At 39.7% G+C, this 13,662-nt stretch overlaps 3 protein-coding genes and 1 non-coding gene across 5 annotated transcripts; 2 read left to right on the top strand and 2 right to left on the bottom strand.

Moving 5' to 3' along the window:
- The first annotated feature begins 51 nt into the window (after positions 1 to 51).
- On the top strand, positions 52 to 3,034 carry LOC132785729 (sodium- and chloride-dependent glycine transporter 1). Its single transcript, XM_060791957.1, has 9 exons — positions 52 to 323; positions 930 to 1,225; positions 1,280 to 1,332; positions 1,384 to 1,507; positions 1,568 to 1,901; positions 1,963 to 2,114; positions 2,173 to 2,301; positions 2,361 to 2,561; positions 2,620 to 3,034. The coding sequence occupies exons 1-9, from the start codon at positions 140 to 142 to the stop codon at positions 2,908 to 2,910; spliced, it is 1,764 nt and encodes a 587-aa protein (XP_060647940.1). The 5' UTR covers positions 52 to 139; the 3' UTR covers positions 2,911 to 3,034.
- Trnay-gua (transfer RNA tyrosine (anticodon GUA)) lies at positions 677 to 868 on the top strand. The gene is made up of 2 exons: positions 677 to 713; positions 833 to 868. It is a non-coding gene; the product is annotated as a tRNA-Tyr (tRNA).
- LOC132785717 (sodium- and chloride-dependent glycine transporter 1-like) lies at positions 2,656 to 6,304 on the bottom strand. Its single transcript, XM_060791944.1, has 10 exons — positions 6,071 to 6,304; positions 5,254 to 5,385; positions 5,035 to 5,186; positions 4,861 to 4,973; positions 4,664 to 4,802; positions 4,280 to 4,607; positions 4,075 to 4,223; positions 3,889 to 4,017; positions 3,380 to 3,586; positions 2,656 to 3,315 (listed from the first exon to the last, which is right to left on the bottom strand). Exons 1-10 carry the CDS (start codon positions 6,231 to 6,233, stop codon positions 3,031 to 3,033), a joined length of 1,797 nt encoding a protein of 598 aa, XP_060647927.1. The 5' UTR covers positions 6,234 to 6,304; the 3' UTR covers positions 2,656 to 3,030.
- A 1,140-nt stretch (positions 6,305 to 7,444) lies between these two features.
- LOC132785705 (sodium- and chloride-dependent glycine transporter 1) lies at positions 7,445 to 13,421 on the bottom strand. Of its 2 annotated transcripts, none has more exons than XM_060791925.1 (11): positions 13,181 to 13,421; positions 10,624 to 11,643; positions 9,658 to 9,789; positions 9,409 to 9,587; positions 9,303 to 9,340; positions 9,120 to 9,240; positions 8,609 to 8,948; positions 8,399 to 8,550; positions 8,208 to 8,336; positions 7,942 to 8,148; positions 7,445 to 7,878 (listed from the first exon to the last, which is right to left on the bottom strand). In XM_060791925.1, exons 2-11 carry the CDS (start codon positions 10,964 to 10,966, stop codon positions 7,621 to 7,623), a joined length of 1,899 nt encoding a protein of 632 aa, XP_060647908.1. In that variant the 5' UTR covers positions 10,967 to 11,643; positions 13,181 to 13,421; the 3' UTR covers positions 7,445 to 7,620. The 2 variants fall into 2 exon arrangements, with proteins under 2 accessions (XP_060647908.1, XP_060647917.1); XM_060791934.1 differs by having other exon boundaries at positions 10,624 to 11,347.
- Positions 13,422 to 13,662: the final 241 nt, after the last annotated feature.

The raw sequence follows: 13,662 nt of genomic DNA, 5'->3' as shown, positions 1-13,662 counted from the left end.
AAATGCCTTAGCAAGTAAAATTATTAGTTTTTAAGTTGACAACAGCAAGGCATTCTATGTCAGCTAAATATTCATGAGTTTTATGTGTAAATTTTTGTATGATCAGAAAACCGTTTTTTAACAAAATTCATTAGTTGTAATGAAACCACAACCACAACCGCAACCACCACCGCGACCACCACGTAAAGAGAAAAGGATTCGTCGTGATACGAATCGTGGACAATGGAATTCGAAAGCTGAATTTGTGCTCTCGCTGATTGGCTATGCGATTGGCATTGGCAATGTTTGGCGGTTTCCCTATCTCTGCTATCGCAGTGGAGGCGGTAAGTTCAGCGACAACTAATAGGGTAGATCACTTAGAAGGGAACTACACGATTGCACACAGGGTATGCTGAAGTCGAGATGGCAAACAGTTGATTGCTCATTAATTAAGCCACTGCCAAGCACAGCACATGTTTGTCTGCTATGTGCGTGTTTTTGTCTGCTTCTCTTTCTCTTTAGTTTTCCATAAATAGCGCATGCTGTGACGTCACGCGTCGAGTCAGCATTCATTGTTTGTATGTGGGCAATGCAATGTCTATTTAAAGCTTAAAATAGCTTTCGAGTGAAAGCTGTGTGGCAATTGGCATTTGGGCTTTCAGCACTTGATGGCACTTTGGCTGGCGGCCAGCGAATGCCTTCGATAGCTCAGTTGGTAGAGCGGTGGACTGTAGAGTTTTCGAAGCTCGGTGGGTTGCGGGCAGTGGCAGGACTCTAGACCAAAACAATACCCCTGGCCTAGACAGCGCTCGCTCTTGTACACCATCAGTTTATTGAATCGCGATATGTTGAAATCCATAGGTCGCTGGTTCAAATCCGGCTCGAAGGACTTGAACTTTTTGCTGCTGATACACATGTTTTGCACTTTTTTAAATTTCTATTTGTTGCAGGCGCTTTCCTGGTGCCCTACATGCTGATGGTCATTCTATGCGGCATTCCCCTCTTCTACATGGAGGTGCTAATTGGCCAATTCTCGGGCACCGGCTGCACGGGCATGTTCCGTCTGGTGCCCATCCTCAAGGGCACCGGCTACTGCATGGTTGTGGTGAATGCCTACTGTGTGTGCTACTACTCCGTCATCATCTCGTATCCCATACGCATGCTCTACTATTGCTTTTGGAAGACTGTGCCCTGGTCCACTTGCGATCATCACTGGAACACGCCCAACTGCACGGCCATTGAGGATGTGAGTTTGCACCTTAAGTATTACAAATTTATAAACGTCTTTCTTCTCTTGCAGCTGCACAATCACGTGGGAGAAACCCTGAAGACGTCTTCGGATGAGTTTTTTCAGTAAGTTGATGGCTCACAAAATTCTTTAACACTTATCCTCACCTCCACCAGTCTTGAAGTGCTTCGTATCTCGAGCAGCATCGCAGAATTAGGGACAATGGTGTGGGGGCAACTGCTCAGCTTATTCATCACCTGGCTCATCATCTATCTCTGCGTGGTGCGCGGTATCAAATCGGCAAGTCGTATACTTGAAATTCTATTTCAACACTTTATTGATTATACATTTTCTCGACAGGTTGGCAAAGTTGTCTATTTTACTGCTCCGTTTCCGTATCTGCTCTTGACCATACTCTTCATACGTGGCGTCACTTTGCCTGGAGCTGCCAGTGGCATCAAGTTCTTCATATATCCACAGTGGGATCGTCTCTACGATCTGAAGGTGTGGTCCGATGCGGCCATACAGATGTTCTTCGGACTTGGACCCGGTTGGGGCGGCATTGTCAACATGGCCAGTTTCAATAACTTTCGCAATAGTGCGAAATTTGATTCGTTTCTCGTCGTATCGGTGAATGTATTCACAAGTATTTATGCCGGCTTTGTGGTCTTCTCTGTTCTCGGCTTTCTCTCAGGTGATCAGAGCAGTTAAACATTCAATTCTATAAGATAATCATTAACTTCCTTACTATTTAGAGCAATCTGGCATTCCGGTGGCTACAGTTGCCACCTCAGGCGCTGGACTTGCCTTTGTCACGTATCCGCAGGCCATCTCCATGCTGCCCTTGCCCCAACTTTGGGGTGTTTTATTCTTCGTCATGCTCTTTATACTGGGCATTGACAGTGTGGTGGGTGGGCAGGACTAAGACACTGAGAGTGTTTAATACATTCCATTCCTTTTTGCAGTTTGTCCAGCTGGAGGCCATCACCACCTCGATACTGGATGAGGTGGAGGTGCTGCGAAACCACAAATGGAAGGTGACTCTTATTCTATGTATATTCTTCTTCAGCATGTCAACCATTATGTGTACCAATGTGAGTGCCTATAATTCAATATCTAGTGCAGAAAATCCTAACCTCTGTCTCTTCTCTAGGCTGGCATGTTTATTTTGCAGCTGTTCGACTGGTATTCCTCAGCCTTGGCCATCATTGTTGTCTGCCTGGTGGAAGTCATTATGGTAGCCTTTATCTATGGCATCGATAATTTTATGACCGATGTCGAGTTCATGCTGGGCAAGCGTCCTGCGCTCTTCTGGAAAATAGCGTGGAAGTACATAACGCCCATAGTTTTAACCGTAAGAGCAACAGAATCTTCCCCCTGCTTGATGTAATTTGATTTTCCCCCATTTGCAGTTTGTACTCTTCACGAGCATTATTTTTTTACGCAAAATCACGTATAATGGCATCGAGTATCCCACCTGGGCAGTTGCAATTGGCTGGCTGAGTTTTGTATCCTCGATTATATTGATACCCCTATATGTTGTCTACATTATGATTATCAAACGGGATACTATGAAAGACAGCCTCAAGAAGCGACTGAAGCCCCTCGATTGGACACCGGCAGATCCAGATGATCGGGCCGATTACGATCAATTTAGACGAGAACGCAAAATGCCAGCATTCATGTCAGACACTGAAGCATAGAGCAAATGATGTCTTTACTCTCGCTTTTTTTTGTTTGTAAATTTTAGTATTGATACGAGTATAATGTCATTTTATACAGAAAGTAAAGCAAATGCAATTTGCTGTGTATGTACATAGAAATTAATTAACTTCCTCCTCGGTTACTTCATATAGTTGATGTGTTATATCAGAGTTTCCCAACGTTTCCTCGTATTGTTGGCGATTTTCCATTTCAACCGGATACCAATCGGTTGGGCGACAAGCGCGTCTAATGCGATTATAAAATGTTCCAGTATTCTCATAAGTGATATAGATGCCATAGCCCGGTATGAATAATATTGGCAGAATGACCAGAATAAAGCTGATGATCAAAAGTGGTGTTGTTACGTAAAAATGCTCCACGAATGCCATCCACAATCCCATGAGCTATAATCGATAAATTTCTTATTATTTAATCCGAAATCAGTTGAAATTTTTGTCGTGTTCAAACCAAAGTGTAGAAAAGAAAGAACGGAGCAATAAATCGCAATATGAAGATCTTCCACGAGGCAAAAGGTTGGCCCAGCATAAACTCAATGTCTCGCTGGAATCGCTCTCGACCATAGATCCAAAGCACTGCCATTATCAACATAAAGTGCATAACGCTGTAAGTGACTAACGAGTCAACGGACACGGCGGAAAAGAACAAAACACCGTGCTGCAATGAAAAATCATCATAATTATTAATAACAGAGTTAAATTATTAATCAATATTCAAAAATATTGACATAAAACAGTACAAAAGAAATACATATACAATTTTAAACATATGAGAACGATTAATATGCTAAATTTTTAAATTTCAAATATGCCCCATAAACAGGAAAGAAATTTTAAGGGGAAAACAAGTTTTGAAGACAATTTTCAAATGCAAAAGAATTAAAGATGATATTTAAATAAAATAATATTAAACAAAATAGGAACATCAAAATTACTCTCACTTGAGACAGTTTCACTTACATTTGTGCAAAATGGCAATGAAAAGAAAGCCAGTAAACCAATGAAAATAAACGTAGTTCTCTCCTTTTGCGCTCGCAGCATCTCAAACTCATCAAATAGACTCGTGAGAACAGTAAAGATTTGTGTGATCTGCAAGTAAGTTAAACACTCAGTCAAACAAGTAACAATTAAATGGAAATAACATACTATCACAACCAGTGAGGCAATCAACAGCATTGAGTAGTAGAGAATGGTCCATAAGTTGGCAAACTCCATTTCGGCCATGGCACTGGCACTCGATAAGTATAACACCCAATTGGCTTCGACAAATAGATCGTAAGTGCGGACACTTATTGCTATGAAATGCATGTACTCATTATTAATGTATTAATTAATCATTAATCAGACTTACATTGAAAATAATGTTGCAAAATGAAGCTGACCATTCCAAAGAGAATGTAGGCAAGTGTCTGGCCAAAAGCAATAACCCAACTGTAGCCCATAATATTGGTTTTGAAGTCATTGAAGCTGGCCAGAGACATGACGCTGCCCCAGCCAGATCCAAAAGCCTGCAGCACCACAATGACCATTGTAAAAGTGCCTCCAACCATTCCATCCCGGTGAGGCTTCACATAGTGCACCAGGCCATCCAAAGCGCCGGGCAGAAATAGAAAACGCACCAGACAAAGTGACATAATGCCCAAAGTAGTCAATATCATGTACCGCAGCAGTTTGCCAAACTAAATAAAAGTAATATTATACACTTTATAGTAGATACTCTTTAATAACTACACACCGTGGCAGCATCTGAACAGTATTTGAAAATGCCAGCAATCACTCCCCAGATGATAATCGAAAGTCCCACCATTGTCCAAGACATAGTTACGGATTCTTCTTCGATCATCAGTGAGGTGACGTTCGCTTGAAAATGTTGCCTAGCAAAGTACAAAATTTCAAATAATTAAGATTCTTAGTTGTGGACAGTTGACTTACTTAAAGAACAACACTGAAGGTATGTGCACTTCAGCGTATTCAACCATAACTTCGGAGCTATTTTCCGCAAGCGAGCTAATAACATCCGCGTCACTTTGATTGAAATTGCACATCTAGTATAGAAAATAATTACATATTCCAAATTTTATAGTAGCAAATGATTTACACACTTACCGTGGTCACATTCTTCATATGCGCCATTGCCTCACAGCTCCAAGGCAAGGTGGGACGCAGTGAGTGCAAAATGTATATAAGTGGCACAACGGCAAAGATGGCATAATACAACAGAGCCGCAACACTCAGGAAGATACTTATATAGCCCATGCCTTGAAGCAAAAACTCATATGTATGAGTACTTAGTAATCATATTTACATCAAGTGTGCAGTAATTACCTTTAAAGAACGGCGACAGACGAAAGGCGGAGATGAATCCGCTGCTAGAGAATTGACCCATAAACGAGTGGATCACCAGCAGCGGAACCATATAGATGGCCATATAGAAGTAATAGGGTAATATGCCAAATACTGAAAGAACATGAAATTAACTGTCATATCAAATGCATGCACACAATATTCACTTAATCGCAAGCCAATTGAAATTTATTCAGCATTAACACAACTTATCACATTTCATTCTAATCTCTCAGCTGCTCAACTCAAGGTTAGCATATTAGAAACACATTATTAACATAATCCCATAGAAATAGAAATCGGTTTATCAGCAAACATTTTTGTTTTGCAAATAGTTTTGAATTTCAACAAAACGCCCCCTAAATTCAAATAATAGGATAGAGAAACTATTCTAGCTTTCAAGATATTTATTCCACTTTTTTGCATGGTTTTTTTACAAATATACTAAAATAACAAGCATTCTGTATTATATTAATTCTAATTACCATAAGCTTTAAATGCATGTAATTTTGTACGAGAGAAAAAAGTACTCGAAAATGTGGTATATATCTTTTCTTAAAAGTATTATATATTTTGGTTTCCGTTTTTCCCCCTGACTTGACTTGAACTTGAAATGCAATTTCAATTGAATACGCTTATTTCTTTTTACAAAATTATGATGCATTGCTTTCAATTAATAAGCAATTTGATTAGCTTATCAGCTGTCGAAGCTCTTGTTCTCGTGCTCTAATCAGCAACTACATATACTTGTGTATTATTTGCATGTATGTATGTATGTATGTATATATAGATAACTTACATCCCATGTCGAAATAGAGCCAATAGGAGATCACAAATATATCCAGCTTGAGGGCTAAGCCACAGCAGGCGAAAATGAAATCCGTGGGCTTTTCCCATTTTCCGCGCTGCAAATCGGGTTTGAATGGCTTGCGCCCAGTCTCATAGGACGATTCATAGACCATGATGACTCAGAATTATATAGTAGATTGTTTTTAAAAATCAGCTTTGATAAAGAACGTCGGAAATGTCGACGTTTCTGCTTTCGACTAACACGAAAAAAATTAATTACGCGCACTTGGTATTATTTTCAATTCCTCTCAAATATTCTTCTTAGAATTGTGTTGTTTTTTTTTGTTTGTCTTTGGGTTTTTTTTCGTAGGCTTTTGTTTTATTTGAGTTTGCAATAGATACGCGTATGTCCGTTTAGGTTTAAATTGACGTTCTAATTAAAAGACACGATGCCGGCAAACTGACTGTGACTGAGAGGCATCCGAGAGCCGTGCATCCGTGCTGCCGATGGAAATGGAAATGGAATATAGTAGCATAGAATAAAATGGATAGAGGCTTTTCATTATCAACGTTGTCTCTGTATTTATATACAATGTCTACACACACGCGTGTACTCACAGCTCTTGCTCTTGCTGTTGCTCTTCTCTGAGCACAACAGATTGCCAAGTTTCAGACAGCAGACAGACTGTGTCGACAGTCGACGGTCGACAGAGACACGTATTTGTATTATTCTTATTATTATAATTATTATTACTTTTTTGTGTATTGAAATTACAACCAGCTAAACCGCACACCACATGACATTGTAATGATTAGAAGCACATTCGAAACACTAAATTAAATCACTCGTATTGGGTATGTTCGCATATTCGAATGCAAAGAGATTGAGTGCAATGAGTGTATTCGCTCTTCCCGAAACCGTTTAATGAATAATAAAATTTTTCACTTTACATTGGCTTGCTGCTGTTGCTGCTGTTGCTGCTGTTCATGTGCATGTTTTTATTGGCTTATCGCAAAAATAGAATCCCCCATTCATTATATTACATATTATATACAGCAAATATCTATTTCAATAATTGTCGGATCAAGCCAAAAAGTATGCAAATTAATTACAAATTGTGTGCAGGTTTTGGCGCGCAAATAAAATGAAACCCTATTTAAATGTATTATTATAAATTCTCTTGAAGCTTTTCATATTTGAAATTGTCTTAATATTACTCATACGCCAAGTGAACAACACTTTGTCTTAAAATTGTTCAAAAGCTTTTAGTTTATTTATTCATATGCAACTACAAATATCACCAGTTTATTGTTCTCTATATAACTAGATTTGAAAAATATCAGTACATTTTTTGAAGAAACGCTTGCCTATATTCCTCGTGTATTTGTTTTTTTGTTTTAGGTGTTCTGGGGTTATTCACACAATGAGTTCAGTTCGACCCGATGATGCGGGTCCTTGACTTAAGTACATTTTAAAAACAAATCAAAATCTCTATAATCGTCAATCTATATATCATATTAGGCACTAGAAGTATGCAGTGTTTGTAATGCGTGTGGGATTTATGCCGCATTCCCATTGTCGATGACGAGCATTTCCGAGGTGCCCATGATCTCCTCGTAGAATGCACGATTGTCGGGATTTACCGGATGCCAATCGTGCGGTGCAAAGCATTGTCTCACCCGCTGTCGCAATGTTCCATTTGTCTGCGTCAACTTGAAGATCATATAGGCGATGACAATCAGATAGCTGAAGCCTTGACTAATCCAAATGAGTACGTCGTCTGCGCCATTCACATACAACATATAGATAGTCTGATACTGTTGAGAGTAAAGCAAGTGACAATTATTGTATAAAAACAATAATATAGTTGAGTTAATTACCAATGCAAGTGCTATAAAGCAGGGAGCTATAATGCGTATGAAGAAGATTTCGCCACTTGAGATCGTTTTGCCCAGCATGAACTGCAGATCGCATTGGAAACGCACACGGCCATAAATCCAGGTTGCCATCAGTATCAAGAGTGCCGAGAAGACAACCTGCGTGAAGAGCGCCATGTAGGATAAGGCGCTCACCTGGCTAAAGCCCAGCTGAAAAGTAAACAACGCATTAACCGAATGAACTTTTAAAAATCGTATAGTCTACTTACTTGAGTGCAAAAATAAAGGGAGCTGATCATGAGACACAGCGAGAGTCCGATTGTAATGCGTCGCTTGAGGTGGCGCAGTTGCTCGAACTCATCAAAGATCGACGTCAAAAGAGACATCATCAGAATGACCTGAACGATCATTAAAGTCAATAAAGATATATACATTTTAATACAAAGAACTTTGCACTTACCAACGCACACATCTCGGCTAGAAAGATGATGGTGAAGAAGAGAAAAGACCAGAGTTTGGGCAACGTTGTGAAGCTGCCAAAGAGATAGGCAAAGGACAAAAAAAGGAACTGCATTGAATGCTTCTTCTCCACATGCCACATGGCCACATGAACTACAAACAAATAATACAAATTAAATGGAATACAAAATGTGTTATCTTTTCTACTTACGTTCGAAGTGATCGTTGGCCACATGAGCACAGATCGTGGCCATCACAGTGATGAGCACATGGCTGATGCACACCCAAATGCTGAGACGAGCAGCATCGCTGCGAAAGCGATTGAAGCTGCCCAGAGTGATGACACTGCCCCAACCAGGACCCAATACCATGCTGGCCTGCAATATGGCCATGCCCAATGAGGAGCGAATGGCGATCCAGCTGTCTATGGTGGGATGCAGATAGTCCATAAATGTCTGCCAGCCAAACTGCTCGTGTATCACCAGATAAACAAACACGGCCAAGAAGAAGCTGAACATTAGCACGCAAGCACAACGCATCACTTTGCCTATCTGCAATTAATTTATAGAAATGAAATATTACTAAGCCCAGCCTTAGTGCACTAGCCAAAAATCACAGACTCCTAGCTTTTATCGTTTAAGCTGTTTGTTGATAGATCAGTCACAACAAAGTGTTCTAGGTAGATTATCATCACTCTAGATTAGCTAATTGTTTAAACTTACAATGGAAACACGGTTGAGCAGCAGCAGAAGAACCACAACCCAAATGCCCACAATTGCCAACACCATGGACCAGGACAACGACCATGCACCGGAGCCATCCCTAATAGAGCCTATCATGGAGCTGAAACAATAAAACATTATTTATTTAATTAAAATTCCAATGAATGTCGAACAGAAACTCACTGAAAGTACTCGACAGTTGAGTGCGGCTTTTGATCGTCCTACAAAATGAAATAATAAAGAGAATTAAATAAAGTGTGGATGTGTTAATTAATTTGCGGGCACTCACTTCATCCACATCGTAACTGTTGTGTGTGGAACAGTTGGGCGAATTCCATGTGTTGTTGCAACTCATCCAGGGCAACACATCGTGCAACGTGTTGACGGCATAAATCAACGGCACTGCCGCATTAACGCTGTAGTAGGTGAGTGTGCCCAGGTTGAGCAACAATATCGAATATCCAATGCCTGTCAAACGAGTTACGCCAAGATAAAATACTCATATATATGGGTAGCTATATTATATGTGCCAACTGACCTTTAAATATAGGCGATACGCGAAACGCTGATATCGCACCCGATGTGGAGAATTGGCCCAAAAATGTTTGTATCAGGAAAATGGGCAGCGAGTAGAAGCAAACAGCCAGCACATAAGTAGTCAGATAGAACTCTAAAGAAAATAGTAAGTATTATATACTATAAAAACAAATAAACTAGATATGAGACACTAGAGAAACTTCTGTTTTAAAAGTTGTTAGTCATGAGCAAAGGACAACTCGATATCTGTGCTAATTAATTACTCATACGCCACTTTGTACGAACAAAGGAAATAAATACTTTTCTTTAATTACACCAACTACTATCGCTATTTCTATAAAACTTGTAAATATTCAAGGCTTGTTTCACATCAATTATAGCTTTGTTACTCATACCCCATGTGATTAAAATTAATCAGTTTCGTTATTTAAATAAGATTTTCTTGGAATTTCATATAACTTGAACAATATTTTGAAATAAATAGGTCAATATTTAATCAGTATTATTTAAAAATGATATTATTATTCTAGTAATAGAAATTTGTCAAGATTTACATTTCACATTTCTGTTTTCACATAAATTTCCATTAATTAATATTCATCAGAATTCCTTATTTCATTATTTCTTGAGAATATTTAATTACGAAAATTTTTAAATTAAGTTCAAATAATAAACGCACTAATCTTATCTCATTGAAGGTAATATTGGAGTTTTTTGCGAACTAAAGTCGACAATAACAATAATTTTAATTTGAACAATGAACTAGCTTGGATTTGAAATATTTTGCAGAGCATTAAAGTGATAACCCCAATTGAATTTAAACGTAATTGAATTCCCTTGATAAGAAATCTATGAAGCGCGACGACTATTTTCAATATAAATATGACACTAAACTGACACCAATTCGTCGACAATGTCGTCGATCTGTCTATGAGGTATAAACATACATTAGTTATGGAATACTTACTCCAACCGCCCATCATTAGTGCCCAGACAGACACATCGGAGAAGGCCATTGTACTGAAGGCGTAACTCGAGGTGGCAAAATAGAAATCGGCAGTTTTCGACCAGCGGCCGCGTAGATTATCGGGTCGAAAGGGTCGCTCCATGGTATCATATGAGCTCGTATTCCGGATGGCCAAACTCTGCACTTGACGCGATCGAAACTTGCGTCCGCCGCGATTCGCAGGTGACGCAGCAATTCCACATCCATTTCCATTTACTAATCCATTTACTGGGGCATTTTCAGTGTCGTCTAGCAGCATGCAATTGTTTAGCTGCTGCTTGGCATCACCACAGATGCCTTTCATGCTGTCACACACACACACACACACACTATCACCAACTCAATTAATCAGTGGAAGTCAGTTCGTCATTTGAAGTTGCACACGCACAATATTATTGTTGTTTGTCTCGCGATTTGAAGTGGCTAAAAAAGGCCTCTTGAATGGCTGACGAGGCCAATAGAAAACTCACGCGTCAATTGCACTTGTTTGTTGAGGGAAGCTTTGCTATTTGTTTCAAGTTCATTTCGTTTCGTTTACCAAAATTGCACTCAATTTCGCTGCTGCTGACCCAGTTAACAGCTATATCTTTTTGTGGGTCATCCCGCGAATGTTTGTAAGTATAAAATTGCCCGGGTCGTCGACAATAAAGTTAAAGTCGAAGAATCACGCACGGAGTTACTGCTGCTGCTAATACAAAGTTTATTATTGTTTAATTGTTCTCCTCTCTTTGTGCACTTCAGCAGTTTTTTAACGAACGCGCGGTGCAGCGGGGGGGATGACGTCGAAAATTCTCTACTCACGATTAACGGTCAAGCACAACACACACAGCAAACACAACAACACCCAAACGATTCCGATGCTCGAAAGCAAATGATGCGATTTGCGATGATTGTGATTCTGATTGCTGTTCCTGCCTTACGCCTCTGCCGCTTTCGCAGTCGCAGTCGAAGTCGCTGCCGCAGTCGCCGCTACTTTTGCCACTAAGCAAAATATTTTGAAAAAAAAAAACGGATTTAATTAAATATACGTAGTACGTAGTAGGTATAAAGCACGCACACTGAAGCAAAGGTAATTGACATCAAGTTAATAGGTAAACAATGAACGAATGTTGTCAACATATCATTACGAAAATAATAATTAATGGTTAGCTTGAAGTTTAAGTGACGCTTAAATTTGCATTTGGGGTTTGTCTAGTTTTTTGATGCAAATAAAAAGAAATAATTTTTAATAATATATAAAATATTCAATTCTTACACTTTAATGAGCTTCTAAAAAAAATAATCAATTTCGCTAATTACAAGCACAGTCAACACCACTGTGCAGTGGCGATAATAGAGCTTATGTTGTTGATTCTTCTTCAATGCTTTTATGTGCTTTCCCTATGCATGTGTGAGTAAAGTTATTGAGTGAATACCCCCCACATTCATTCACTCACACACTATTCACTATAATTGTAAATACAACACAATGCATTTAAGTTAGCGCAAATAAGTAAAAGTTATAGAGTAGAGTTCTATGTAGTAGTACAGCCATACAAATGTGGTCTTAATCATTTTTCATTGTTGTATCAACAAAGAAAGAATCTATTTAAATACAAAATAAATAATAAAAACAGAAATGCATATAAAATTAAAAACAAAGCAAAACCCGCGTGAATTTCAATAATATGATGGCGGACGGACGACGCGACGCATTGCGACGAGGGCAATGGACGACGCGACGACAGAGCGGGCAGGCAGCCAGCTGATGCACTAGTCGTACTATCTCGCACTCGCTTACTCTCTCACTCTCTAGCCATAAATACACTTGACATTCACTACGCGAAATAAACAACACACTGTGAGAGAGTATCAGAAAGACAGAGAGAGCGAGGCATTTCAACAAGTTAAAATGTAACAACAAATTAGCGCAAAGCGCAGAGCAGGAGAACTGTGTGAATGTTGTTTTTGTTATTTGATTTATTTGGTGGTTGCTTTTGTATACTCGCGAGTCGTGAGCATGCATGTATGTACATATGTTTGTATGTAAATGGGAGCGGCGCCAATCAGCTGTTCTTTGTTTTGAACACCGTTGTGTAATTTGAATCGCTTCAGTTCCACTCAAATCATGACTGCGTGTGTTCGTTTGTGTGCGTGTGTATGTCTGTGTGTGGGAGATGACGTCAATTTATTTTCAGTGAGTGCAAGGCACGAGTGGAAATTATGAATGCACAAAATACATTTTGCGGTAAAACGTGTTCAATTTGCCATCAAGCAAAATCAATCGGCATTTTTTGCGCTGTTTGTGTTTATAAACATTGAGCAGTGTGCGCAATAAATTTATTGCAGAAATACTCGAGCCAACAAAGAACGAAGAAAGAATGCCAAGGAATGTGCGCATATAAGAAGTATTTAGCTATTGCCAAAATGTTTAACGTCTGCCAATTCTTTTCTTTTTTTCGTTGCTAAACACGTTCCATAATCAAATGCTGCAATGGAAAGGGAAAAGCACTATCGGAAGCCGTTAATCGCATCTTACACTTTCATTTGCACACTCTTTCCACAGCAAACAATCAGCAGCAGCAATGACAATAACAACAACGACACACTGTAATTGCAATTGCAAACCCGGCGACAATTTGCAAATAACACGAAACTGCACCGCCCTCTTCTCACTCAAATCATGCCGAACCGACGTGAATCTGCCCAAATCGATTGAGCGTACGTTTGCCGACTGTCGATTGCGTTTCAATTTACAAGACACGCTGCCAGCGCGTCTTTACCGACGACTAACTGCCGCTGCCAGCGACAGCAGAGACAGAGCCAACAGCCACCAGCCACAGTCAGAGCCAGCAAGTCGCCGTTACACTCCGAGCGCCAACGACAGAGACAGCGAATCCGAATCCAAAAAAAGAAACCGAATAACGCAAGCAAGTCCCGCGTGCCAAGTGTGCTATTATCTCTTTGTCACTGTCGCTCTCGCTCTCTCGCTGTGCGAATTTGCAGTGAGAGGAAGAAATG

Source organism: Drosophila nasuta, chromosome 2L (genome assembly GCF_023558535.2).
Source record: "Drosophila nasuta strain 15112-1781.00 chromosome 2L, ASM2355853v1, whole genome shotgun sequence".
Taxonomy (NCBI): Eukaryota; Metazoa; Arthropoda; class Insecta; order Diptera; family Drosophilidae; genus Drosophila; species Drosophila nasuta.
Note: the sequence above shows the minus strand (reverse complement) of the source record. Positions and strands in the feature narration are given on the sequence as shown.